Source organism: Perognathus longimembris, chromosome 8 (genome assembly GCF_023159225.1).
Source record: "Perognathus longimembris pacificus isolate PPM17 chromosome 8, ASM2315922v1, whole genome shotgun sequence".
NCBI classification, from domain to species: Eukaryota; Metazoa; Chordata; class Mammalia; order Rodentia; family Heteromyidae; genus Perognathus; species Perognathus longimembris.
The window spans coordinates 34,668,956-34,696,786 of NC_063168.1; the positions used below are offsets into that span (position 1 = coordinate 34,668,956).

At 35.4% G+C, this 27,831-nt stretch overlaps 1 protein-coding gene and 1 pseudogene across 2 annotated transcripts in view; both read right to left on the reverse strand.

The window, feature by feature from the left end:
- Nucleotides 1-4,625: 4,625 nt before the first annotated feature.
- The window catches only part of Papolg (poly(A) polymerase gamma), a 36,891-nt gene continuing 13,685 nt past the window's right edge, over nt 4,626-27,831 (reverse strand). The window contains exons 7-22 of one of the 2 annotated variants that reach the window (XM_048352870.1): nt 27,040-27,151; nt 24,295-24,384; nt 21,620-21,758; nt 19,880-19,952; nt 19,046-19,166; nt 18,172-18,256; nt 15,556-15,609; nt 13,277-13,396; nt 12,755-12,864; nt 10,751-10,872; nt 10,329-10,504; nt 9,689-9,777; nt 9,388-9,608; nt 8,368-8,433; nt 7,815-7,871; nt 4,626-6,018 (exon numbers count right to left, since the gene is read on the reverse strand). In XM_048352870.1, the coding sequence (XP_048208827.1) occupies nt 5,920-6,018; nt 7,815-7,871; nt 8,368-8,433; nt 9,388-9,608; nt 9,689-9,777; nt 10,329-10,504; nt 10,751-10,872; nt 12,755-12,864; nt 13,277-13,396; nt 15,556-15,609; nt 18,172-18,256; nt 19,046-19,166; nt 19,880-19,952; nt 21,620-21,758; nt 24,295-24,384; nt 27,040-27,151 (1,734 nt within the window). In that variant the 3' untranslated portion in view covers nt 4,626-5,919. The remainder of the gene's footprint in view (nt 6,019-7,814; nt 7,872-8,367; nt 8,434-9,387; nt 9,609-9,688; nt 9,778-10,328; nt 10,505-10,750; nt 10,873-12,754; nt 12,865-13,276; nt 13,397-15,555; nt 15,610-18,171; nt 18,257-19,045; nt 19,167-19,879; nt 19,953-21,619; nt 21,759-24,294; nt 24,385-27,039; nt 27,152-27,831) is intronic. The other variant, XM_048352871.1, reaches the window with a different exon arrangement.
- Nucleotides 16,234-17,785, reverse strand: LOC125356773 (annotated as a pseudogene).

A 27,831-nucleotide genomic window follows, 5' to 3' on the forward strand; every position in this document is an offset into this window, starting at 1 on the left:
TGTAGCTCAGGCTGTCCTTTAACTCTTGATCCTCTTGCTTCCTCCTCCCAAGTGTTGAGATTAAAGGTGTGGCCATCATGTCCAACATCACTTATACAATTCTAAACAATATGCTTATAAGAGTCGAGATATCTCTGGGTACTGGTGGGTCACTCCTGTAATCCTAGCTACTCAGGAGGCTGAGCTCTAAGGATTGCAGTTCAAAGCCAGCTAGGGAAAGAAAGTCTGTGAGACTCTTATCTCCAATTAACCACCAGAAAACTCGAAGTGGTGTTGTGGCTCAAAGTGGTAGAGCACTAGCTCTGAGCAAAAGAGCTCAAGGATAATGCCCAGTTCCTGAGTTCAACCCCATGACCCCTCCCCCCAAAAAAGGGTTCTAGATTTCTTAGTTTTATGCAGTTTCTATTTTTTAATCTCTGAAGACAGGATTTTACTCTCTTAATACCCTGCCTTCCCTCACTCTGGAATCCTTCTGAACAGTCACAAGTTTTTTGTTAGCTCAATGTTCTCTATTTACATTAAGACTATGTATTCACAGTTGAGCCATGTGATATACTCCATTTACATATATTTTTATTTAGCATTTGGATTTCTCTGAAATTTAAGTGTGTCATTAAAATTATTTACTGGCTAAGAAGAACAATGCTGGCAATATCACAATACATAATTTTGAACTATGCTGCCAAACTATAGTACTGTACTATACTATACTAGCATATACTATAGTAATAAAATCAATATGGTACCAGCATAAAAACAAGACTTGTAGACCAAAGGAATAGAGACATAGAAACAAGCCCAAGTGGGTATTGCCACCAAAAGCATACAAATGGGACTAGGAAAACTGGGTATCCATGTGTAGAAAACTTAAATTAGATCCCTATCTCCCATCATGTAAAAAAACCAACTCAAAATTGATCAAAGGCCATAATTTAAGACATGAAACTTTAGAAACTAGAGAAAAACGTAAGGGAAACACTTGATCAAGGGTAGGCAAGGATTTGAACAAGATTCTTTAATTGTTCAGGAAGTAAGAGCAAGAATTGAAAAATAGGAGTATATTCTGCTGCTGTACTACAAAAGAACAGGCCACAGAGTGAAGACACAGCTGATAGAATGGGAGAAAATACTTGCTAGATTCTGACAGGAGGTAAACATCTAGAATTTACAAAGAACCAAAACATTAAATAGCAAAAATACAAACACTTTATAAATAATGGAACCTCAAAAATAATCAGTGGAAAAAGGAGCTAGAGGTAGGGTTCAGTAGATCCCCTATATAGTAAGCACAAAGCCCTGAGCTTGAACACCATTATGGAAAAAAAGCGATTAGAAACAACATATTTATCATTCTTCATTAGCAACTATTTCTAATAAACATCTATTATTGCTCTTGATTCCAGACTTTCATTTTTGAGGTAGGGTACTGTTTCCTGCCTGGGTTGTACCTGGACCACTATCCTTTGTTTATCATAGCATGATAGCATGTGCTACCAATAGGTGTAGTAATGTAACAAGCTCTGTGCTTCTAGGAATATTACCCTAGGCTTGATTGCTAAATGCACCTGTGCCCAGCCATTCATATTAAGTTTCTGATTGCCTGAGGTTGGTCACAGAGATGACAGTATTTTTCCTGTAATACTTGACACACATGCCTCAAGTGACCTTTTCATGAAAAGTGTGGTCAGATCGTCTAAAAGGACATTGGGACTTCTTTAAACTCAAGAGCCATTTGTATAAACTGCTGTGTTAATACTTGCTATTAAATGTTTAATGAGGGGCTGGGAATATGGCCTAGTGGCAAGAGAGCCTGCCTTGTATACATGAAGCCCTGGGTTCAATTCCCCAGTACCACATATATGGAAAACGACCAGAAGTGGCACTGTGGCTCAAGTGGCAGAGTGCTAGCCTTGAGCAAAAGGAAGCCAGGGACAGTGCTCAGGCCCTGAGTCCAAGGCCCAGGACTGGCAAAAAAAAATAAAAATAAAAAAAATTGTTTAATGAGCAATTCTGGGTAAGGCAAATAAAAGAGTTTGACCTTTGCCATATTTGAAGGTTCATCAACAACATTACCTAAAATATTGTTTAAAAAATTATGAAACTTCTGGTACTTTTGAGTTACCCTCAATTATCACTCAACCATCACCTACTTATCAAAGCATGTTTATTTGTTTACTTTTTCCAGACAAATGAGGCTTATGTATACAACTTAGAAATAAAGACAATTCAAATAAATGCCAGGAAAAATTACTATGGACTACATAAACAGCTGTCTAGAAAGCAAGAGCAGATGCATTCATTTTATAGACTACTGTGGGTTGATGTAGTACCATTTATAAAGATATCCTAAGTACTTTATAAAGTAATTGTGTGGGTCTTTGCTAAAATGTGGCAGTGGCTTAATAATTACCATAAACTTGATAACTTTATGTTCAACCAGTTTCAAAAGAATATATAAAAATTATTCCAAAAAATATAGGGAATTTGAGAAGAGACCTGTATAATTCTCTCAGAAAGTCCTAAGGAAATAGTTGGTACTATTGAGACGAGTTTTCTTCTATTATCTGCATTATTTATTATGAACCTAATTGATTTAAATGATACCATTTGGACAATTTATTAGGTAGCTGTTTATTTAAATAAACTTTATATAAAAATAGATATTTAAAACTAAACCACTTCTACTTATTGATCTGTTCAGTCTATTCTGGAATGAATAAACTTGGGAGGAGCAAGTGAGAATTTTAATGCTATTGAACGCAAAAGGATTAGGATCTACTGTTTTCTACCATTTCTAAAACCTTTCAGTTAAATTTATGACAGTTGCATTTGACCTTGTTAATGAACCTAAGTTAACATGAGGACACTTGTAAATCTAATGATGAACATTTTTCAATACACCAGCCACATTGCCTTTTCATCCGAAGTCTATGAAGAACCTTAGAAACATGGTGTCTACAATACTCCACTAGCCCCTTTTTACTAGTTAAGAGCTCCAGTACATTTCAAGAAATATACTGCAGTGAAATCATATGGTAAAAACGAAATATTCTAGGATTGTTCAATTCTGGTGGTTCCTTCCTCTCCATCCCTGATCAGAGTTACGAATTTCCCTCTAGAATGGCATGTAAATGAAAATATACATAATTACAAAGGAGTTCCTAAAGATTCATGACCCCCAATTTAGGAATTCTTATTTCAAAACTGGGGAACATAGTGGAAAGTAACTTGAGCCCTTTTGACACTGCCATTACCATAGTAAACATAGTAAACATTTAATAACACTAATAAATGGCTTCCTTAAGAAAAAAGTTAGCCTTTTTTAGCACCAATATAAACATTTAATTCTAGGCCATACCTTCTTTTATCTGGAACATATACAACAGAGGCCTCCCACTATGATAATGAAATGTAATAAAAGTCCTTCGTACTAGTCATTATAGGAAACACTTACTTTCAAAACAAACCTACCAGCTCTGAAGCATCTACTCAACTCCTAAGCTGCCAAATAGGTCAAACGATAATGTCTTTAATGATTCTGATGTTCAGCTATTGACCATATCTTAATAGCACTTAAATAATAGCACGGTAAATGAAACCTTAATCTAAGAGAAATGACTACGATGGTATAAGGACTAGACTTGTTTTTTTTTTTTTTTTGGCCAGTCCTGGGCCTTGGACTCAGGGCTTGAGCACGGTCCCTGGCTTCTTTCCGCTCAAGGTTAGCCCTCTGCCACTTGAGCCACAGCGCTGCTTCTGGCCGTTTTCTGTATATGTGGTGCTGGGGAATCGAACCTAGGGCCTCATGTATCCGAGGCAGGCACTCTTGCCACTAGGCTATATCCCCAGCCCTAGACTTGTTTTATTCTTGAAGAAAAAATTTCACTCGTCACTCCAAAGCAGTGTCCTTATGGATAAAGAATTCTTGAGATGACTGCAAAGGCTGATTTAAAAGCATACAATACTAAATATAGAAATGTACACTGTATCAAAAATATAAAATTTAATCAAATCCCTTACCAAGTAAATTTTCAGAATTCAAAGTTAGACAACAATTATTAGGTCCTAGGTTTACTTTTGTTCAAGTACAGTATTTATAGAACAAATTCCAAATGTTTGAATATAAGAATGGTTGGCTAAATAGAGGCTCTATCTTGGTTATGAGATTTCATTGTCTTTTGCTGCTGTGTAGAAAGTGAATAATAGAACAATCTTTTTTTTTCTCATTGCTTTTCTTATTTTCATGTTTTCTTTGTAAAAGTTAAAACATAAGAATTTTCACATCAGAGATTTTGAGGTCAAGGAGAAAGGAGTGGAAAAGAGATGATACTAAACTCTGACAACCTGAATTCAAGAACTTAATGGTAAATGGTTTCCAAGTAAAATGGATTTCTGTATCTTCATGAACTAGATGGTATCCCATGAGTCCAATAAAATACACATCCAGATATTTCCCCCTCACAAAATGGATCACTTTGTGTTTTTCCTGGGGGACCTACTAACTGCTGAATAAGAACTGAAGAAAATATGTACTGGCACTCCTGGCTGTGATTCTACAAATTTTCATTTTGAAAGTAATTCAAGTATAATGCACATTTAAAAGTTAGACTAAAGACAAAAGACAGTAAAGGTTTTAAATGTTTCTCTTTCAAAAGATGTATCTTACAGTACATACAAAAATACTCTTGAAAATACATACGACTTCATTTACAAAACACTGAATCAACATATTACAAGAATTACATGGTTATGGATTTTAATAAACAGCATGCATTCATGAAACTTAAAAATATTAAGAAATGCACTTGAAAAAAGCAGTGGTAAAAAAGACAACTCATAGTTAAATAAAAATTACAAAGGTCCTGAGCCAATTGATGGTTGGTAACAGTGTCATCCAAAAGTGCCTTTGAGGTTTCAATAAATTCCACTGCTTATATCTGTATGCCTAGTCTTTGAAGAAACTGTTGGTGGAGTTGTGGGTTAAGTTATAGTCAGTGTTATCATGCTGAGTGAATTTTACACCTCAAAAAATACAAGTTGGCCATACTTAAAGGTATCTTACCATTGATGGTAAAATGAGTCATTCCTCAATATAAAGTACCAATTAACAAGAATGGCATGAAATAGTAGGATATGTAATCATTTCACCATTCATATACTGACTTTCAGTATCCTGGTTAAATTTTGATTTTTAATAAAGATGCATTTTTAGGACCTCCATGGGAGGCAGAAAATAAAGAGAATTTATGGTGTCCAACTATTTTGTAATCACTGGACTAATCTCCCTGGTAATGATGCAAACATTTGGACAGAAAAGTACAAAAAAATAAATATTCTATGTGCCAATCTGGAAAATAATAATTTAAAACAACAGAACGGAGGGTACATCTACACAAATGAAAAAAGCAAAAAAGATATCTCACATTCATTAATTTCAGGTTTCACAAATTGGCATCAATGTTAAAGTAAACACATTAATATTTAGAAAATTACAAGACAATTTTTTTTGTTTTTAGCTTTTTCAGCTTTATACAATGATTACAACATAAGACTTTATTCAAAAAAAAAAGCGAAAAGAAAAAAAATGGTTCAGGACTTTTTATAACAGTGTCCACGTGGCTAAGAACTGGCTCCCGTAACAGAGAAACAAACATAAAAAGTTAAGGCAGTAAAACCTCCAAATGCATGTTGTAGATGACAATTTGGTAGTAGGTGATCTTCAGAGGAGTATGTGTAGCAATCAGTGAGTGAATGCTACAACATCTGCAGGTCAAAGTGAGCTCAAAAACCCCTTCAAGGTTGTTAGACTGAAGACTGTAACTCACCTATGTTATGGACGACAGCTTTTTCTATTTTGAAGAGTAGCTGCACCTACACCACTATATGACTTCATGTTCACATAAGTGAGGAGTACTGCTTTTACCGATTAAGGGTCAATCGAATGGAATTTTTGATGACACGTATGTTATTTGCTGGAACTGGAGATGATGAATCTGGTAGTTCTTTACTGGGCAGTCTCTATTAAAAAGAAACAAAAAAAGTTTTTAAAGAGTATCTATCTATCTATTTATGCTACCTACCTACCTACCTACCTATTCACATAAAACCAATCTAACAAATCAGCCACAGAATAATTCTTAAGGTTTTAAATTTTGTATCTTTTTAAGCTCCTAAACATTCAAGTGTGTTTTAAGTATCTCCCCTCTTGGTGTTCACTCATAGGCATTTCTTGCTTTTGGAACTTTTAAAGTCAAAGTTGAGAAGCAGGAATAGAGACAAGGGTAGCAGTATGGGTATGCATATAAACAAACAGGGAAAAGCATTTTGTTAACTCAATCACCATTTCTGTATTCAGGAATGCATAAACCTCCGGTTTTGCCTCCTTAATACCAGAAGATGATACTGAGAAACAGGAAGTTCATGATAACAGAACAGGAAACTCACAGACACGAAGTGAAAATGAGTATTACAAAGGAAGACTTAATAGCCAAGAGTAACATTCCTCAACTAGTTTCTGTAATAAATTCATGGAGAACACTAACCTAGTTTAGTTGTGAGATATATTCTACGAAACTGAGAAGCAAGGACAGACTTCTAAAAATGAATTTTGTGTGACGGATACCCATCCTTTATACTCGAAATACTTTTAAAGCCCCAACATGGTATTTTACCCTTTTATATTTTAATATGGACCTCAATTTTTTCCTTAGATATTATATACTTACTTAGTGTAATTATGTACCAACTTTTTTTTTTTTTTTTTGTCAATCTAGTGGTTTACAAATTCTGTAACTAATAGCCTATGAGGAATTTTGCTTTATAATGGCCAGTACATCCCGGGGAACCTGATGGGGGAACAGTTGATTTCAATAAGTACTGATTTTTCTTTTTTTCAATTGTGCTGGTCCTGAGACTTGAACTCAGGGCCTTGACACGTTCCCATGCACTTTCTTGCTGACTTTGAACTATGATCCTCCTATCTCCACCTCCAGAATAGCTTGGATTACAAATGTGTGCCACCATGTCCAGCTTGTTTAAACTGAACTTTTGTTATTCTACATTTTTTGTAGGTTGTGGGGCTTGAACCAGCCACCAGTTCCACCAGTCACCCATGCCTGGCTTAAAATGTATTTCTGACATGCACTGCTACATGTGGTTCCTCCAAAACACTAGTGTAGATGATTTCTAATAATTAAATGAAATAATCAGAATTATATGCTTCATTTGACAACAGTGTACAGAACAAAAGCTAAATTTTCATGTTTACAAGAAATCCCTGTGCTGAGCAACCAAATATTCCTCTACAGATAACTAAAAACAAGAATGGCCTGGTACTGGTGGCTCATGTCTATAATCCTGGCTCTCAGGAGGCTGAGATCCCAGGATTACAGTTTGAAGTCATCCTGGGGAGGAAAATTTTGTGAGACTCTTATCTCCAATTAAGCACCAAAAAAAATTGGAAGTGGAGCTGTGGCTCAAAAGGTAGAGTGCTAGTCTTGAGCAAAAAATCTCAGGGACATCCAGGCCCTGAGTTCAAGCACCAGGACCTGCACAAAACAACAATGAAAAACAAGAAACTAAAACAAAAAAGAAATGAACATAAACAAATCATGACACCTTTTTAACCTATTTCCTCTTATCTTGATTTTTAATGTATGAATGTTCAGGACTATACAATTTATTTGCTACCACCAAGCTGAAAGGTAGCTATACTACTAGGACTTGAGAATAGGGACAAATCCTTTCTTTTCCCATGCTAGGCTCTTAGTATCTTTTTTACTCATTTTAATCTATGTAATAAGACCATGCATTACCTTTTTGCGTGATGTATCAATAGTTGGAATAGGCATGGATTCTCCTCCAATAGTATCCTAAGAAAAGAATTAAAATATTTAAATTATAAATTAACTTAATTTTTAAAATGTTAATATTCAAATATTAAATTAAGATAATTAAAAATATGCAAGAGAAGTCTTTCCTATATGTAACACACTGCTACTTAAAACATAATGAAAACTTGACAGATCTAATCTGCTTTCTAAATAAAGTGGTTCAATTGTGCTAGTATTAGGGCTTGAACTCAGAGTATAGGTGCTATCCCTTAGCTTTTTTGCTGAAGGATAGCACTCTACCACTTGAGCCACAGCTCCATTTCTGGCCTTTTGGTGGCTAACTGGAATTGAGATAAGAGAATCATGGACTTTGCTAAGTGGGCTTGGTTCAAACCGTGATCCTCAGATCTCAGGCTCTTGAGTAGCTAGGATTCTTACTATTCAGTAATTGAGCCACTGGTGACAGGCTAAAGTACTTTTCCAATACACTGCTCTTTAAAAGTAAATATTCTAAAAACATTATTAATATATTTACCACGGATTTTCTTTTTCTCTCTTCAGCAACATGGGAGTCCTTAAATGCTGATTCAAGTCGAATAAACTAAGATAATAAACATGTAAAAAAGTTGCTATTAGATGTCCGCAAAGATCATAGAAATCAATGTAAATTGGGAAACTATCACCAAAAACTACTAAAATTTAACTTACTACAATTTATATTAGATGGAATTCAACCATTATTCTTAATTTCTACAGTTTTGAGTGGTCTTTTAAAATCAGTCTATGGAAAAAACCCAGCTTTACCACCACCTACTGGAAATATATAACTTCAAATGACATAATTGGGTTACCAATAGGGGAAACTTAGACCAACCATTAAAATATTCAGCCAGGTACCAGTGGCTCACAGTTGTAATCCTAACTACTCAAGAGGCTGAGATCTGAGGACTATGGTTCAAGCCAACCCCAGGAAATAAAGTTTGTGAGATTCTTATCTTTAATTAACTACCAAAAAAGGAAAGTGAATTTGTGGCTTAAGTGGTAGAGCACTAGCCTTGAGCATAAAAGCTCAGTACAGGGCTGGGGAATACGGTCTAGTGGTAAAGTGCTCGCCTCATATACATGAAGCCTTGGTTCAATTCCTCAGCACCACATATACAGAAAAAGCTGGAAGTGGCGCTGTGTGTAGCTCAAGTGGTAGAGTGCTAGCCTTGAACAAAAAGAAGCCAGGGGCAATGCTCAGGCCCTGAGTTCAAGCCCCAGGACTGGCAACAAAACAAAGCAAAACAGCTCAGGGACAACATCCAGGCCCCTGAGTTCTCAGAACCCAGAATGGGCACCAAAAAAAAAAAAAAAAAAAAAAAAGAGAGAAAAAGAAAAAGTCAGACACATCAGTAATTTCAATTAAAGATAAGCAATAAATTCTTTTAGAGTTTGACTTTAAAGTAAACTTCTTATGGAAAACTAAAATATGTACAGCAAATTTTGAGTTTCTCTGCTATTATTTTAATTTAAAAAGTCAAATACAGAACCACTACTGAAGTTGTAACTTTACCTTTTCTATGTCTTTCAACCTCTTTGAAGTTCCATCTATGGACGGGGAATGGGATCTTTTGGGTGTAATATTCTTAGTTATATTAGACATTCCATTTAGATGTGGTTGTCCCTGAGCAGGATTGTGGGATGTTGTGATTCTAGGAATAACATTTCGTCCTACTACAGTAGGAATGGTGCACACGGCTGGGGTTGATACAGCTTTTACTGTAGAGTCAACCTCTGAAAAGGAGAAAAACCATTTTAATAATTATAATTAAATTTTTATGAAATGAAATAATAATAAAAGTTTAGATACCTACTTGCACCAATGACTGGAATCGACAGTCCTTGAGCTGGTGGGACATGAAGTGGCTTCTCTATAATTATAGTAGCAGGCTCAGCAGTAGTCCTAATAAACGTCAAATGATAATTATTAAATGATTTAAATGCTTAAATTTAAATGTTAAAAAAACTTTAGGGCTGGGGATATGGCCTAGTGGCAAGAGTGCCTGCCTCATATACATGAGGCCCTGGGTTCGATTCCCCAGCACCACATATACAGAAAATGGCCAGAAGTGGCGCTGTGGCTCAAGTGGCAGAGTGCTAGCCTTGAGCAAAAAAGGGAAGCCAGGGACAGTGCTCAGGCCCTGAGTCCAAGGCCCAGGACTGGCCAAAAACAAAAACAAAAACAAAAACTTTAAACATAAGAGTACTTCTTTCTAGTAATAAATTTATTCAATGAAGGAAAAAGGGAGAGAAAAGCAGAAGACTCAAAGAAAATTAGAAAAATCTAAGCACAAAATCTGTTTCTTTATACTTGATTACTATATGCTCTCAAGCTCATGTCATCTCCAATAACTCTACAACAAATTGGTAAGTATTTAGCAGAAGTATGGAAAAGTTTGTATCATTTACAAACAACTGAACAGAAGACTGAAAGGAGTATTTTGATATACACACCTTTCTGTTTCTCCTGCAGGAGGGCTATCTGGCTTGGAAGGTTTGTTTGTAGACAATGGAGAATTAAAAGGTGTTCCATTGTCAGTATCTCTGGAGCTATCCAAACAGCTGCTATCCAGAGATAATCTTTTGGATTGAAATCCGCCTGAACTTCGACTGACATCAGAGAGACTCTGCTGAAAGACAGAACAGTTATTAGAATTTCAAAAAGCACCTAAGAATAAAAAGACACGCTTCAATTCTACAGTGCATTTAAGCAAATTACCTCCTGATTATTGAAGGTAAAGATTTTAGTCCATCCTGAACTGTCTACATATTTTCTCTTTTTCTCAATAGGTTTGGAAACCATGTAAGTTAAAATGTGTCTCAAGATCATCTGGCTGAGTGGAACCAAAATGAGAGAGTTAAGATTACAAACTCACCTTTTTCTTCTTTTGAAGAATCTCTGCTGGAAGGTAGTGATGAAGTTGTTTTTTCTTTACATGAGTTGCTTCAATTTTCATTCCATCCTTCAGCATGTTTATATTGTTTGCCTGTCTGTACACTGTAACAATGTACATATGTTAAGTGGGAAACTTCTGAAACAAGAAGTTCTTTTCTGGAGTGTAGATTTTAATATTTTCCCCAACACATACAAATATGAACACATGTCTTACAAATATTTCTAAAATACTTTGATCATGCCACAATCCTATTAAAAAATTGACTGGTTCTACCTGTCCCAACTTATTAAGTTTAACTTTCCTATAATCAAAGCTTAACAAAATAAAACAGAAAACAGTACATTTTTCCCCAAAATCTTTTCTCCAAATCTTGACTTGTTATTTTCCCAAAAGGCAAACTCTTCTAATTATTTTCCCAAGTCAAAGCTAATTCTCAGGAGAAGAGTGGAAAAATGCAGACAAGAATTCAATGTATAGCCTACAAAATTAAGAGTAAGGGAAGAGATGGGTAGGGTATGAATGTTGAAAAGTGTGACACTGATCAAAATATACAATTCTCATAAACTACTTGGTTAAATGGCAAACTCCCCTGTACAACTTCTTAAAAGATAATTAAAAAATTAAAAAGCAAATTCTTATACCAAATATCCAAGATGCAAGTAACAACTCTTCCTCTTCCATGTCATTTCTTTAGCTTTTGTAGCTCAGATCAATTACAAAATCTGAGCAAAATTTTATAGGTATGTTCTTTGTATAGGTGGAAAAAGGTGAATTAACGGGTCTGAACACCTTGCCTGGATACAAATAGCTCTAGATTCTCATTCTATAGTGCGTTATCATAACTTGCTATGAGCCAGTTATGTTATAATTCCTACACAAAGTAATATATTTTAGCTGTGAATACTCAATTAGATAATAAGCCTTCCGGAAGCCCGTTTCCAGGCTTGTTTAGCATAACAACTACTTGTGAAAATAGTAAATTATTTACTCCATGCCACAATTTTCAACATCTGGAAAACAATGTTTTAGAGTTCTATTGTAAACAGAATATCTCAACTACTTTTTTTGGAAAAAAACTGAGTTCTAATTAGAGTGGAAAAATGGGTATCTATGTTTTTATTCTACACTGTTTATAATGATCAGCACTGCTTGTTCAAATTGCAGATTCTCTGGTTTCCCTTCCAGAGTATGATTATGCAGTTTTAAGCTGAAGCACAGGGAAGTATACCATCATGATAAATATGAGGGCTAGTTCCAAAAATGTCAGAAAACTCAGATGAACCAGTTTGAGAGTACACTATTCCAGATTAATACAAGCCCAAATTTATAAATAATTAGAATGTTCTAGAGAGCTGTTGATGAGGAGCTAGATGTGAAAGATATTCTTATCAATGAAATATATTCAGTAAGACTGTAGCTACTGATTTTTTTTCATATAAAAAACAAGAATCAAGTCATCTTATGTCTGGGATTACAATCCCTGGCTGTGCACACATACAGAATCACCTGTGGAATTTGTTTTCTTTCTGCTTAAAACAGGCAATACATTTAAATGGTACAAAACTCAAAGAGTTTGAGTATTTACAGAAGTCTCATCCCTGTTCCCTGGACACAGTGGCTGGTTCCCTAACCTAGAAGCAACTGCCTTTGTCATGTTTTTTGTTTTTGAAGTATCCTTTCTGAGGTGCTCTATACATTTTTAAGTAAGTGTATGTATATGTATGTATGTTTGTATTTTTCCCTTTATATAAATGGAAACACACCAGACATCCTGTTCCGCAACTCCCTTACTATGTCTCAGCAATTGCATAATCATGCTTTTCATTGTTTTAAGAGCAGCACAGATCTCCACAATATGGATTCACCATTTCATTTAGCCATTTGTGGAACTTTAAAATATATATAGCCAACTAGATCCTACACAGATGATGCTGAGTTACAGCCAAAGTTGAGAATCACAGTTCTATGATGACAAAATCTTACCTGTATCAGTAAATGACTGTATATCATATGTCAAGTCTATGTTAACACTTTCTGCATTTTCTACTCTCCGAAAAATTATCCCGAGGAACCACATTGATACGTAATTGTTGCTATAAAGTAAAATTTAAGAATTTCCATTAATTGTTTTTATAATTTTACAGATGCTATTTGGTAATTAAAACTTAGTTACTATGTCTCTATCTCATTAATAGAGATTTCAGTGATTTGGCCAAATTCTTAAAGATTACCATCCAGATCACTGACAGTCTGTTTTGATCTAAAGAGAATTAAGTGGCTCTGAAAATTATAAGTGCTCTAAATAATGTAATGGAGATGCTGGAGTCTATTGGCTACTTAAGTAGTGCATACTTATTTTTCATCAATGGTCACTTACACACAAACATGTAATAAGACATCCTCCCCTGTCAAGGCCTTTTAATGACAATCTCATAACTAATCTGAAACAATGCAAATGCTAATAACATTGTTTAAGAAACACTATATTAAAGACAATTAACTTACTCTTTATGGTGTTCCTTATTTCCTGGAAATGACTGGGGATTCACATGGGCAAGAGTAATAAATTCATTCCGTTCCAAGTTTCCAACAAGTACACGGATTTTAGACTCTACTAATCCAACCCTAAAACAAACCAGCAAGATTTTTCTTATGATGGTATCCAATTTGGGAACCACATTCAAGTAAATCAAACAGCATATTAACTATGAAAATTTACATTTATTAAAAAATCTAGTCCAATTATGATACTCTTCAAAATACCAACCAAGTAAGTGATAAATTTAATAAGTTTTTATAAAAACCGATCTACCAAGTAAATGATAAATTTAATAAATTTTTGTGTTTTTAGAAAAAGTGATCTATTCAATGCATCCTTTAATCTAAAATACCCTGTCTTGGTAAGACTATAAATCTTGACTGGGCATGAACAAAACTGTTAATCTGATCCTCAATCTTTTTCTACTTTGAAATCTCATGTCACTAACAACTGGAATATATTTTATGAAATCAGTATGATTTGCACAAAATACTAGGTGATGCATTTTGTTTGTTTTGTTTTTGTTGCCAGTCCTGGGGCTTGGACTCAGGGCCTGAGCACTGTCCCTGGCTTCTTTTGGCTCAAGGCTAGCACTCTACCTCTTGAGACACAGCGCCACTTCCAGCTTTTTTCTATATATGTGGTGCTGAGGAATCAAACCCAGGGCTTCATGTATATAAGGCGAGCACTTTACCAGTAGGCCATATTCCCAGCCCTAGGTGACGCATTTTAAAAATTCACTAAATTCAAATCAGACATTAGAAAATTTTTTTATCAGATTTCTACAATGTCATTTTCTACCACACATAAGAAATGTGACTGTCAAGGCTGTATTACCAGTGACTTTATAAAGTAAAATAATGTCAAGAACACTAAAATTTTCTCAGACATAAAAAGCTTACAACATTGTGTGTATGCTTTAACTTGTATATATGTGATATATATGTACATATACTTATATACACATATATAAGCATATATAAATACATATAAGTATATACATCTGAGTTATTGCAGTATCAGCTAAATGAAAGTTGGCAAAGTTTTTCTGTGAAAGGCCAAATATTGCTTATTTTTAGTTTGCCTCTGTTGTAACTATTCAACTTTGTTGTGAAGCATGGAAATAGTCACAGACAATATATTAATAAGAATTCCAGTGTTCCAATAAAACTTGAGCCAATCTAGACAGATTAAATAGTTTCAGTAAAAGAATTATTACCAATGAAACAGGACTAGACCTTTGAAGACAGCATTATGCTTTTTTTTTTGGTGTCAGTCCTGGGTCTTGAATTGAGGGCCTGGACACTGTCCCTGAACTTCTTTTTGCTCAAGGCTAGCCACTACCACCTGAGCCACAGCACCACTTCCAGCCTTTTTTGTTTATGTGGTACTGAGGAACTGAACCCAGGTCTTCATGCATGCTAGGTAAGCACTCTACCACTAAGCCACATTCCCAGCCTCTATGCTTTTCTTTTCCTAAAGTCAGACCCAAGGAAAGTACAACTCTCTGGTGGCTTAATAGCTTCTGCCTAAATGGATCTAGGTATGTGAATATATTAGAAGAAGGAATAAATTTAGGTTTCACTAGAATGGATATGCTGCTCCTTGGCTCCAAATGTGTCTTATATGTTTTATTTTTTAATTCAACTGTCTCTTAAATTAAAAGGATTTATACAAGCCAGACGTGGGTGGCTCATGTCTGTAATCCTACATACTCAAGACACTAAGGTCTTGGAATCATGGTTTGAAGCCAGGCTAGGCAGGAAAGTCTATGAGACTCTTACCTCCAATTAATCACCAAAAAGCTAGAAGTAGAGCTGTGGCTCAAGTGGTAGGATGCTACCTTGAACACAAAAGCTCAGGGATAGCACCCAGACCCTGAATTCAAGCCCAAGGATTGACACAAAGAAAAAGGATATACAAAATGTCTTTTGAGTTTTGGACAAAACAATAATAATATGAAGAAACTGGGTATCAGAATCATATAGACTTCAAAATTTTGCTTAAGTATCATTTTGAAAGCAACAAGCAAAACTTATACATATGTAAAGATATCTCAAGTCCCACCTGATTCTGAAATACTAATGTGATGGCATTTCTTAGTCCCTGAATTATGAATTATGTCAGTCACCAATAAGATAATAATTTTGAGAACCAAGCAAAAAACTATTTTAAGTGATAAAGCACCATATCAATAAAGAATTAATCACTAGGTATAGACAGAGAACTTGAATTGTATGCTTACCACTCTAAATGGTGTTCTTCTGTTGATGCACTGGCAGTCAATACTATATAATGTCTGTGAAGAATGTGTAGTAACAATCAGAAAAACAAAACAAAAACAAGGAACAAAATATTAAGACTATTTTTCCATCATTCATTTTTCCTTGTTTCTAATGAGAAGAGTATTACGAACGTGCAGTTTAGGAAAATGCAAGTGCGTTTTTATTTTCACAAAATTCTAGATCTTATAATTAAATGAAATCCTCAATACTGCACTCTACTTCTAGAATAAAGAAACTCTATTATCATTTGGGATTTCTATTATTCTCTACTTGCTTACAAAATGTAAGTAATAGCTATCACCTATTATGTATTAACTCTCTAAATGTAGCCAAATGTAGCCTTCTTCAGGTCTTGTGTACCATTTCAGGAAATTACTAGATTTTTTTTTTTATGTTTCTCACTGCACCTTTGATCCAGTCTTTATGCAACTAAGCTGTCCTATACTATCTGACTTTTATAAACAGATTTTAATAGTTTATGTAACAGCCTTCTTTTCTTCTGTGGTAGGTTTCTTTTCAGCTGTTCGTTTCTTGGTAGCAGCTGCCTTTTTCCCCAAGGCTGCTTCTGCTTTTTAACACCAACAGCCTTCTTTCTTCTCTTACCACACACAGCCTCTTCTCTCCAGCCTCCTTTCCTGCAGCTGCCTTCTCATCTAATTTGGCTGAGAGTGCTGCTCCTTTCTTTGCTTGGATTTTATGATTTCTCTGGAAAAGAATGGTGTTCTGGTACATGGTCTTTTCATATGGATTCAGTTTCAACATGATTCTTAGGTTTTTCCAGTATGTTCTTCTTCAGGACTCTGAAATGAATCTTTTTTTTTTCTTTTTTAAAGTTTTTATTGTCAAACTGATGTACAGAGAGGTTATAGTTTCATATGTAAGGCACTGGATACATTTCTTGTACTGTTTGTTACCTCCTCCCTCATTCCCCCCACCCCCTCCCCCTTTCCTTTTCCCTTTCCCCCATGAGTTGTTCAGTTGATTTACACCAAACAGTTTTGCAAGTAGAAATGAATCTTCTTGCATGGTGCTCTTTTCAAGGTTCTGCTGAGGTCTGTACTGATCATCTTGTGCATAGGGAAGTTATGGTTACTCTTGAGGCAGCTTTACATCAAGTGCCACATAATTCATCCAATTTCTAGAAAGCACTTTCAGTCCAAATGCAGAATTGCCACACATAACCACTAGGAGAAAAGTCGTTCAGTTTGCTTACATAAAGCAAAGCAATTCCAGAGATGTTCCTGAAGGCCTTGATGATTCCACTGTCTTCATTATAGATGATGCAGGGGCCCGTGCACTGGATACGCTGGCAGTTGCTCATTTTTCCTTGCCAGCACTCATTCGCTAAGAGGTACAGACCTTTTGATGTCATTCTAGGCTTTCAGTTTCTTATGAAGAAAACAGCCTCTTTGGTCTTCTTGTAACCCTCAACTTTATCTTCGACCACAAAAGGAAGTTCAGGAGCTTCCTCAATTCGATGACCTTTAGACATGACCAGTACTGGTAAGGCTGAGTGAGGAGGCTGAGACAGAAAGATGGCATACTGGCTTCTGGGTTGTATTCCCTCTACAATGCCAAGACATCAGGTTTTGGTTGGTGTAAACATGTGACCTTCCTGACACATATTTCCAAAGGCACCCTGGCCATAATGGTGGGTCCACCACCTTGAAATCTGGGAGTAGGAGCCACAATTCTACCTGTATTCCAAGACTCAGCACTGGTCTGATGACCCACTAATTCACTGACAGTAAAAGGCTGCCTGTTGTCTTTATGCAAGTTTGTATGAACACAGTTTATAGTATTTAGTCGAATGGGAGACTTAACCATGGAAGGTAAAGTAATTTTTTCCAGATGACTTCCCCTTTTTTGTTTTGTTTGTTTTTGCCAGTCCTGGGGCTTGAACACAGGGACTGAGCACTGTCCCTGGTTTCTTTTTGCTCAAGGCTAGCACTCTACCATTTGAGCCACAGTGTGCCACTTCCAGCTTTCCACCCCCACCCTCCCACCCCGCCCCGCCATATATATGGTACTGAGGAATTGAACCCAGGGCTTCATGTATAGCAGGCGAGCACTTTATCACTAGGCCATATTCCCAGCCCGACTCCCCCTTTTTTGGAGTACATTGGTAACAGGACAAGTGCATGCTATGGCAGGGAGATGAAAAGAGGGCCATATTTCTCTCAACCCCATGGCTCCTACAGAAAAAGCTAGCTTTAGTATTTTTTATGAATTTTTTTTTTTTTTTGGCCAGTCCTGGGGCTTGGGCTCAGGGCCTGAGCACTGTCCCTGGCTTCTTTTTGCTCAAGGCTTTTATGAAAGTTTTGCATACTAAATAACAGTGTATTTTAGAAGTGGGAACCAGAAATTCTTGAATCCATTAGTTTTAGTGCTCTCTTCGGTGCTTTTCATTAAGTAAAGATTTTTTTTTTCTGTTACTGGTAAATAGTTTCCCTAATTTATGGGAAACATCTTAAAAAAGTGTTTTTAGGCTTAAAATAAATGCAGTAAATGGGTCACAGGTGCACACACGCATGCACGCACATACACACACACTCACAAGACAAAATTTCAAATACCTATATTTTTGAAAGAAATTTGGTGGCTCAAGTAGTTTGGACCACTCTGATTTTCCTTGAAGAATTTCATCTGTAACTGCAAGACCTAAACAAAAACATTAATAGAAACTACATCTGATTTTGAAAACTAAGCAACATGTGTATCCTCTAATCCCTAACTTCAATGGAAAAAATCACATCCCTCCTATCACCCTCCAGCAGAAGTGGGGTTTGAATTCAGGGCTTCACATTAGCCAGGCAATTACTCAGCCACTTGAGCCACAACCCAGGGCTTCATGCATGCTAGGTAAGCACTATACCACTAAGCCACATTCCCAGCCCTGCTCTGTTTCTTTGAGATAGAATCTCAGTTTTATGACTGTGCCCACCTAGGCTTGATCCTATTTACACTTCTTGCTATAGCTGGGACAATAGGGCTTAGAACATTTTTTCTGTTGAGATGGGGGAAGGAGGGTAAGTCTCATGAATGTCTTGCCCAGGTGGCTTGGAACTATAGTCCTCCTGATCTTAGTCTGCACAGCTAGGATGATAAATGCATACCATCATGTTCAACTACTGGCTGAGATGGGCTCTTTGAAATTTTTTGCCTAGGCTGGCCTCAAACCTCAATCTCTGCCTCTCAAATAGCTACATTATGAGCATAAACCACTGGCATCCATCCCCCAACAAGTTCTTGACTGTAAAATATAAATACATTACAATATTTCTTAGAACATAAAAATTAAGTTCAATCACACTGAATTGGCTCAATTTTTGACTTAATTTCTGGAAAATAATATATAATTCTAACTGTCAATTTAAAGTTGCAAAAGAAAACTTGTTAACCAAAACCTCATGGGAATATGTCAAAGGGTAATAAGGCCAATATGTTTACCTTGTTTAAATTCTTCTACCATTACTGTTCGAGTTGATGTGGATACATTATATGTAGAATTCTGTTGCGGGTAGGCAGGGGTGATTATGGGCATGAGATGATATCTATCTGATGGATTTACCTGTAAAATTAGAAGAATGATTTAGTATCTTATTTCAATTGTCTATTTCACTTCCCTAAAGGTCTGAAGAATGAAATAAAATCTAGTACTAATAAACTCAACTAATTCTAAGACGTATACTTTTCCTCTCCAACTACATTTCTAGTCAGATGTGACTGATGGTCAAAGTCAAAAGAAATGCAGTTTATTTTTTTCTCAGAAAAGCTGTTACATTGACTGTGAATCTTATAAACAATTGTCTTTTAGAATCAAGAAACATAGTATCATAATTACTAAAAGCATTATCTGGTCCTAGGGCTCAATCCTTTCTCTGTATTCCTTCAATGATGACTTTCCCTTGGCTATGAAGAGTAACGATCATTCACTCTATAACCAAATTAAATGAAATACATATAAGAATTATGCTATTCGGCTTTGAACTGCTTGAAAAGTAAAATTTTTACATATCTTATTGTAAGTAGTTACTTATTAGGCATTTTTCCCACAGTGGAAAAATGATGGTGTAACCTACTCATCTAGTCTTATGTGATTCTTAGTGACATAATGTTACATCAGCATTATAGAGTTTCAAGTCATCTGTATCCAAAAACATGACAAATAAAGTACAATAACCATACAGAATGAAGAGGAGGAGTAAGAATCTTTAGGCTGTGATTGGGGGGGAATATCCTCTTCCTAAAACATTTAATAAAATTCCATAATAAATCACATACCCGAGGATCCCAGACAGGCAAGTTCAAATTGCTTTCTTCGGGTTGTTTCAAGAGCACAGGATTTGGCCATTCCCTAACATGAATGAGGCAAATTAGCCCATATAGAATCACACTTCACATGCTATACGAAAGATTAAAATCATTAGATAGTTCTAATCTTCATATACCAAAGAGAAGAAATGGGCAACAGAAAAAGGACAAGGCTATTTTGAAGTAGTATTCTCTGAAAAGGCAATTAGTACTTTGCTTGTTGTAACTCATCTGCACCTGAATCCCCACCTTTTCATTTAGTTTCATGGATTTAATTCTGATAATTTAGTAACAGCAAACCTAACATTTGCTGAAAATACTAACAAATCAGTGTGGTAGTTATGGTTGCCATCTCCATCTAAACAACTTCCATAAAGCTGATGTGCAGAGTCAAATCTATAATAATAATCACTCTTTAACTAAAAGTCCACTATATTTTTAAAAATAATTTTTCCTTTTTAAAAAAGTAGTTTTATTTTTTGTTTGTATGGTACACCAAGGAATCGAACCCAAGCCTCATGCATGCTAGGCAAGCACTTTAACCACTAAGCCACATTCCCAGCCCAAAGGTCCACTATATTTATAACCCATGGAAGAAAGTATCACATAACTGTGCCATAAAAAAATGGATGAAGATGGGCTTAGTGATTCAGACCTATTTAATCCTAGCTATTTTGGGAGGTGGGGATAGGGGTATTGTGGTTCAAGGCAAACCTGGACATAAAAATTCATGAGAGGCCCGGTGCCAGTGGTTCACGCCTATAATCCTAGCTACTCAGAATGCTGAGACCTGAAGATCATGGTTCAAAGACAGCCTGAGCAGGGATTTCCAATTAGCTACCAAGAAAACGGATGTGGAGCTGTGGTTTAAGCATTGAGAGCACTAGCTTTGAGAAAACAAACAAAATGGGGAGTGTGCCTAGGTATAGGACTGGCATGTGTAAGTACACATGCATATATACCCACATACAGTTCATGAGAGTCAATCTAATGACTGGGTACATTGGTGCTATGGAAACAGCACAATGGCTGGATAAGCCTATTATCCCCAGTGATACAGAGAAGTATAAGTAGGCAGATTACAGTCCAGGCTGACCTGGGCATAATGTGAGAACTCCCTTGAAAATAACCAATGCAAAAAGGTGTTAGAGGTATAGCTCAAGTGACAGAAGGCCTGCCTAGCAAGTATAAGACTCTGAATCTAATTCCTAGTATCCCTCCCTACCACCACCCCCACAAAAAAAAGGAGAGGAGAGGGGGCTAGAGCCTGTCTTGCATGACAACATGGATGAAACTAGAGGCCATTATGTTAACTGGAAACAAGGCAGACACTGAAGACAGATACTGCATGATCATATATTGTACTGATCTTATGGAAGATGAGAATGTAATAGTAGTTGCCAAGAATGGGGTTGGCAAACTATAGGTAATGTTGAATATACTGTATACTTTGCTCATTACTCTGATTTGAATAATATGCAATGCCTATATGTATCAAAACATCATGGTACCTTAAAAGTGTACAGGTTTTTTTTGTCAATTACACAAAGAAAGAAAACATGCCATCTAAGATGTCCCATAATTGCCTCAAATTTAGTAAAATTTTAAACTTTTAACCTATGTATGGTTTTTACATTTCCAAATGAATTTACATATAGGCAGAAGTTAGTAAACCAAGTACATATATAGTATATATGTACATATACTTACCATTTGGAAAAAACTAAAAAAAACTTGTGAACTAAAGTTGAGGCTGCTGCATTTGGATACAACTGGCAAGTTCTGGCAACTAGCATGGCCCAGGAGACTCCACCAAGGAAACCCAGCATGTTAGAATAAATACCACGACCTAGAAAATTAACATCTAATTACTGTTAGGATCTACATTCAATAATAAATGCCTTAAAAATGTACTGTTATTATAAAGGTGCTGTGCAGAAGGTTACACTTATGTAAGTCAGGTAAAGAACATATTTCTTTTAGTAATTTTAAGAGAGTTGCTTAGACTTTTTCTCTCTGAAAACACTGAAATCAAAGGGCAAACCTTCATTCTAGTCTCCCGGTAAATTAGTAAACCAGTACTAGTAAACCACTTCTACTTTGCCCTCAGATACAGATACTTCAGTGACCTGCTTTGGTTCCAAAGACCAACAGGTTTCTGAAATCACACTAAAATTCTCCCATCTTTTAATATCTGAGGTTGAGGGAAAAATAAAGGACAAAACATCAGGAGATTCCATGAGAAAAATAAACATTTTCTAGTACTCATACTCATGGTAGTAATATCAAATGTAAAGGTGGTAATTAACTTCAATGATTCAAAAAATTTGGATATCTCCTAGTACATTAGAATCTAGCACTGATATTAGAATTATTTCTCTTAATTGCAGCTTACAGTAATCTATTAAAAATTATTACACTATGTTACTAAATCTAAGATGACCTCAATTATACAAAGTAACATTATTTTATGCCTCCCAAAGAAAGAAAAAAACACTAATTTCTTGACATGTTAAATGTGAAAGATATACATTTAACTGACAAAACATAGTATTTAACCTGTAAGAAAAGATAAATTGTTCAGATTATCCTTTCACTCCAAGTCTCATAAATTTTACGCTTGGGCTGGCTTTGAGCTGCAATCTTCAGATCTCAACCTTCTGAGTAGTTAGGACAAGTGTGAGCCACAGTGAACAGCTTCAACAAAATTCTTAAAATGTTTAGAAATAGTGGCCCCCATCAGTGAAAGGCTGTTATTAAAGATCATTAATAGAAAGGAGTGTTCATGTTGTATTAAATGCTTATAAGAAAATTTATGAAAAAAAATTATGGAAAAAGGGAGAAAGACATCAAGCAAAAAACACCCCCAAAACAAAAAACAAACCATGGGCTTGTCTGAAAAGAGTGATCCTTCTTCAAGAAAAGCCTGCAGAAGGTCCTAAAAGAGGGATTCCAGAATAAAGCGTTGCTATCATGGGCAGTGATAGCTCTAAGTGTTTCACTGGTCATGAAGCTTTTCCTGTGAGACAAGATGTGGAAGTTCAAGAGTGAAAGTCATAATATTAATAATTCTGTGTAGTTCTAGGCTAATGTATGTGTTTGAGTCTTTTTTAAATTAAAAGTGTAGAAAAATAGAATAAAGCTTATGAAAATGAGAATATAAGGAAAATTTTTTTGTATAGCTGTATAGTTTGTGTTTTTGTTTTCTTTTAAGAGAATGTCTCCCTATATTGGTCAGGGTGGCTTTCCAACTCTGAAGTTCAAATGATACTCCTGCTCCAACTGCATCCTGGGTAGATGGACTATAGGCATGTATTATTGCACCTGGCTGTTATGGCAAGAGTCATAAAGTTAAAAAAAATTATAAAGTAATAAGTTACAAATATACTGAGGTTATTACTAAAGAAAAACTATTTTTATAAGTTTAAATATTTTATAAATTTATTAAGTATACAGTATAAAACCTACATAGAGGATAATAATATCCTAAGCCTTTATCTTCACTTGCCACTCACTCACTGACTCAAATAACAAGCCAATCAGACAACTTGCAGTCCTGCAAACTCCATTCATGGTACCTCATACAGTTAATACCATTTTGTATTTATTATATTGAACTTCTTTCTATGTTTAGGTTTCTTTCTCCCTCCATATATGATACACACACACACCTTATTATATGAAAACTGCCTACAGTATTCAGTATAATAATGTGCAATATATATTTGTAGCTTAGAAGTGACAGCTATACAAAATAGCCTACTATGTAGGGTATATCATCTAGGCCTATGGAAACATAATCTGTTTTTTGTTGTTGTTGTTTGCCAGTCCTGGGGCCTGAACTCAGGGCTTGAGTGCTGTCCCTGGCTTCTTTTTGCTCAAGGCTAGCACTCTACCACTTGAGACACAGCACCCCTGCCTGCTTTTTTCTGTTTATAAGTGGTGCTGAGGAATCGAACCCAGGGCTTCGTGCAAGCCAGGCAAGCACTCTACCACTAAGCAACCTTCCCAGCTCATCTATTATGTTCTTATAATAGATTTTAATTGCCTAATAATGCATTTCTCAGAATGTATCACTTGTCTTAAGCAGTACATACCTGAAGTTACAAATAATATGCTAGACACACACATATAAGTTATTCTGGCTGCCTAGCTTAAAACCTAAAATAGAATGTAAGAGGACTCTAAGTTTTATCTAAGTAAGGAGGAGGAAAAGTTGTATCAGAACTCCATAACCATTATACCTGAAAATAAACAGCAATTCCTAAGTTTACTGGTGCTTAACCTCAAATAGTATCATCAGGTTCAGAGTTTTTGTATGTACTTCTATCACTAGCCAAAATTAAAATTTTATAATGTAAATATGAAAGACTTATGATACTTGCGTTTTGCCCATAATTTGACTGCTCTGAGGGTGAGTCTAAAAGTTTCTTTATTTGGCACTAAATGCAAAATCTCATCAGTAACTCTGCATCCTGAAAAAGATAAAACATTTTCACTATAAAATTAACTAGTTAATTCAAATGCCTTACCCCCACTCCGGATCACACTAAAAATATGAAAGACAGCAATATGACAGAATTTATTTCACCTGTGTACTTGTAATTTAGTTCTTCCATATTAGAAAGTACTTTGTTCTTGAAAAGTTAAAAAATGGCCAATCAAATTCATATTAAAATAGAGATTAGTCTGAGTACTATTTAGGTTTTCTTCCACATCTGACTTTGTTAATCAAATGCCTCCAAGTTAAAGACTATATTAACCGTTCAAAACAAACTTCATCCATCAATAATATGAGATTTATTGTTACATTCTGTTAGTACAGCAAGTGTATGATCAAACGAAAGATAGTCCAAACCAGTGGTTTCCCAAATCAAAGGATCTGTGAGGTTGAACCTATTTTCTTTAAGAAAACTAAAATCTTGTCTTTTTCACTATGTTAACATCTGCACTGGAAGTGTAAAAGCAATGGTGGATAAAAGTGCTATTCCTTTAGTAGTGAATTAAGGTAGTGGTAACAAACTGTACATTATATAATACAGCTTTACCAACATACACACATAGTTAAAAGAAAAACCAAACAAGAATAGGTGTTATTATTTGATTCTTATTATATAATTAGTCAGCTAGACTAATTTTTTTTCATTGCACACCAATTGTACTTAAAAAGTATGATTGAAAAAGATTGGAATTCAGTTAAGCACACATCAGACATTCCATAGTATATGAAAGTAAATTATGTAATTTATTATAAATAATAAATTTAAGCTTGCAAGTTATATTAAATTTTGGATAAAAACTCTTACATGCCATTGTGAACTTAAAAACTTTCTAATAAAGACTTTGCTGACAAAATTGATGGTGATACTAATGAATGCAATTAAACCATTATTTTATAATGAAATGTGTGTTAACATTTGGAAGCTCTAAACAGCTTTGTGAACCAATATTTTCCAAATAGCCAAAGCATGGCAGTACAAAATTACGCACTGGTAAAAATTCTATTCAAAGGACCAGACCAGTGGATTTAATTAATGTAATAAAGTAGAAAATTTCCTTGACATGTTTATCTTTTTTTTTTTTTTGAGTCGGTCATGGGAATGTAACTCTGGGGGCCTGGGTGCTGTCCCTGAGCTCTTCAGCTCAAGGCTAGTGCTCTACCACTTGAGCCACAGTGCCAGTTTTCTGGTGGTTAACTGGAGGTTAAGAGTCTCACGGACTTTCATGCCAGGGCAGACTGAACTGCAAGCCTCAGATCTCAGCCTCCTGAGCAGCTAAGATTATAAGCGTGAGCCACTGGCACCTAGCTTGACATGGTTTTAGAACCCATATTCTAATTAACCTGTTAAAAGTTACCATTTTTATTCATCAATAAAAGAGAAAAAGGGTTGGTGAGATAGTGCCTGTCTAGCAAACACAAAGTCCCGAGTCCAAAAAATAATTACTAACATGTACGAAGCTCACAAACACTACATTAAGTGAAAGATGCAAGGCACAAGTGACCACATATGATCACATTTATATGAAATGTCTAGAAAATGCAAATTTATATACAGGCAGAAAGAGACTGCAGACTAAAGAAAAATGACTGCAAGTGAGTACAAGGGAACTTTTCAAAGATGATGAAATACACTTGGTAGCTGGGAGTAAAATTGTGTATATACTAAAGGGCACTCAACTGTACATTTGAAAAGAATAAATTTTGTCTGTATTTATACATTTAAAAACTTCAAAAAGAAAGAGAGAGAAAAACTCAGGCACTGGTGACTCACATCCATAATCCTACTCAGTAAGCTGAAATCTAAGGGTCACAGTTAGAAGCCACTCAGGCAGGAAAGTCTAGGAGATGCTTATCTCTAATTAATGTACAAAAAGCTTCAAGTAGAGCTATAGATTCAGTGGTACAGTGCTAGGCTTCAGCAAATAAACTCAGGGACAAGTAGGCCCTGAGTTCAAACCTCAGGACCAACACAAAACAAAAGATACAAAGAAAGAAAAAAATTGCCACTGGTAAAATTTTGGTGAGGAATCAAAGAAGAGAAACAACCACAATTATCTGAGAAGGTTATTAAAACACTTTTCCTTTTCAACTATATATTCCTAAGAGACCAGAAGCTTCTTATATTTTAACCAAAACGAATATTATAACAAGTCAAATACTAAAAGGAATTTGTAGAAAGGTAAAAACAGACATTTCACATGCAAAATTTATTAACTTATAATGGGTTTACTTCTATTTCTAAATAAACTAATACATTTTTACATTTGTTATTTATAATGATACAGACTGATATAACCCATGTAAACAAAAATACTGGTGTTCTTATTAAACCTTATGAATTTACAAGATGAACCATAATTCTAAACATAAATGATCTTTCAAGTGAATTTATTATACTTTTTAGGAGGTTTAAATGTGGCCATATTATCTGGATAAAGACAACTTATCTTTTTATTTCTGAGGATTAAACCCAAGCTCTCTCATATACCACCACTAAGCTACATATGCAACCAACATCATTTTTTGAGTTAATTCAATCCTCATAAAGTCCATTAATAGTTTGGGAAAAAGAGCTCTACTTGTCTAATTCTTTTCAATAGATACATAAGATTTCTTTTTAGAAGCTTACCATTTAAGCTGCGAATACACCTTATATCAAGGCTTCTGAGGCGAGAGTCATCTCTTAGATCTAAATTATCTGATATAGTTTGTATTGCCAGTCTTGCAAAGACAAGATCAATCTTTGGAGAAGGTTAAAAAAAAAGAGAGAGAAAAAAGAAATTACATTTTTCTCCTTCTACTCAATTTTCTCCAATCCCACCTCAAAAACATGGAAAGTTCTAATTGATTTCAAAGTACTACTAAAACTTCAAAAGGACTATACGAAGGCAATTACATATGGGGAAACCAGGGAAATGTTTGAGAGTAATTTTCAAATTAGGGAAAACATTTTGATTTTGGAGCACATGTCCTTCCGAAATAAACAAAAAACAAAACAATTACTATCAATAAAAGCCATCAAAACATTGGGGCTGGGAATATGGCCTAGTGGTAAGTACTCGCCTCATATACCTGAAGAGGGCTTCCTCAGCACTACATATATAGAAAAAGCTGGAAGTGGCACTGTGACTCAAGTGGTAGAGGCTAGCCTTGAGCAAAAAGAAGCCTGGGACAGTGCTCAGGCCCTGAGTTCAAGCCCCAGGACTGGCAAAAGCAAAACAAAAAAACTTACTTTTTTTCAATGTTAAAATTTAAGAATGTTTATTTGAAATGTAATGGTGCCTAGTCTGAATCATGACTGTTATGTAACTGTTTTTCAAGGTATCAAAACCTTATGAGTAAATTTTAGAATATGAATGATCCAACATACATTTATATTCACATTCTCTTGAAACCCAACTAAAACACCAGGAATATTTTG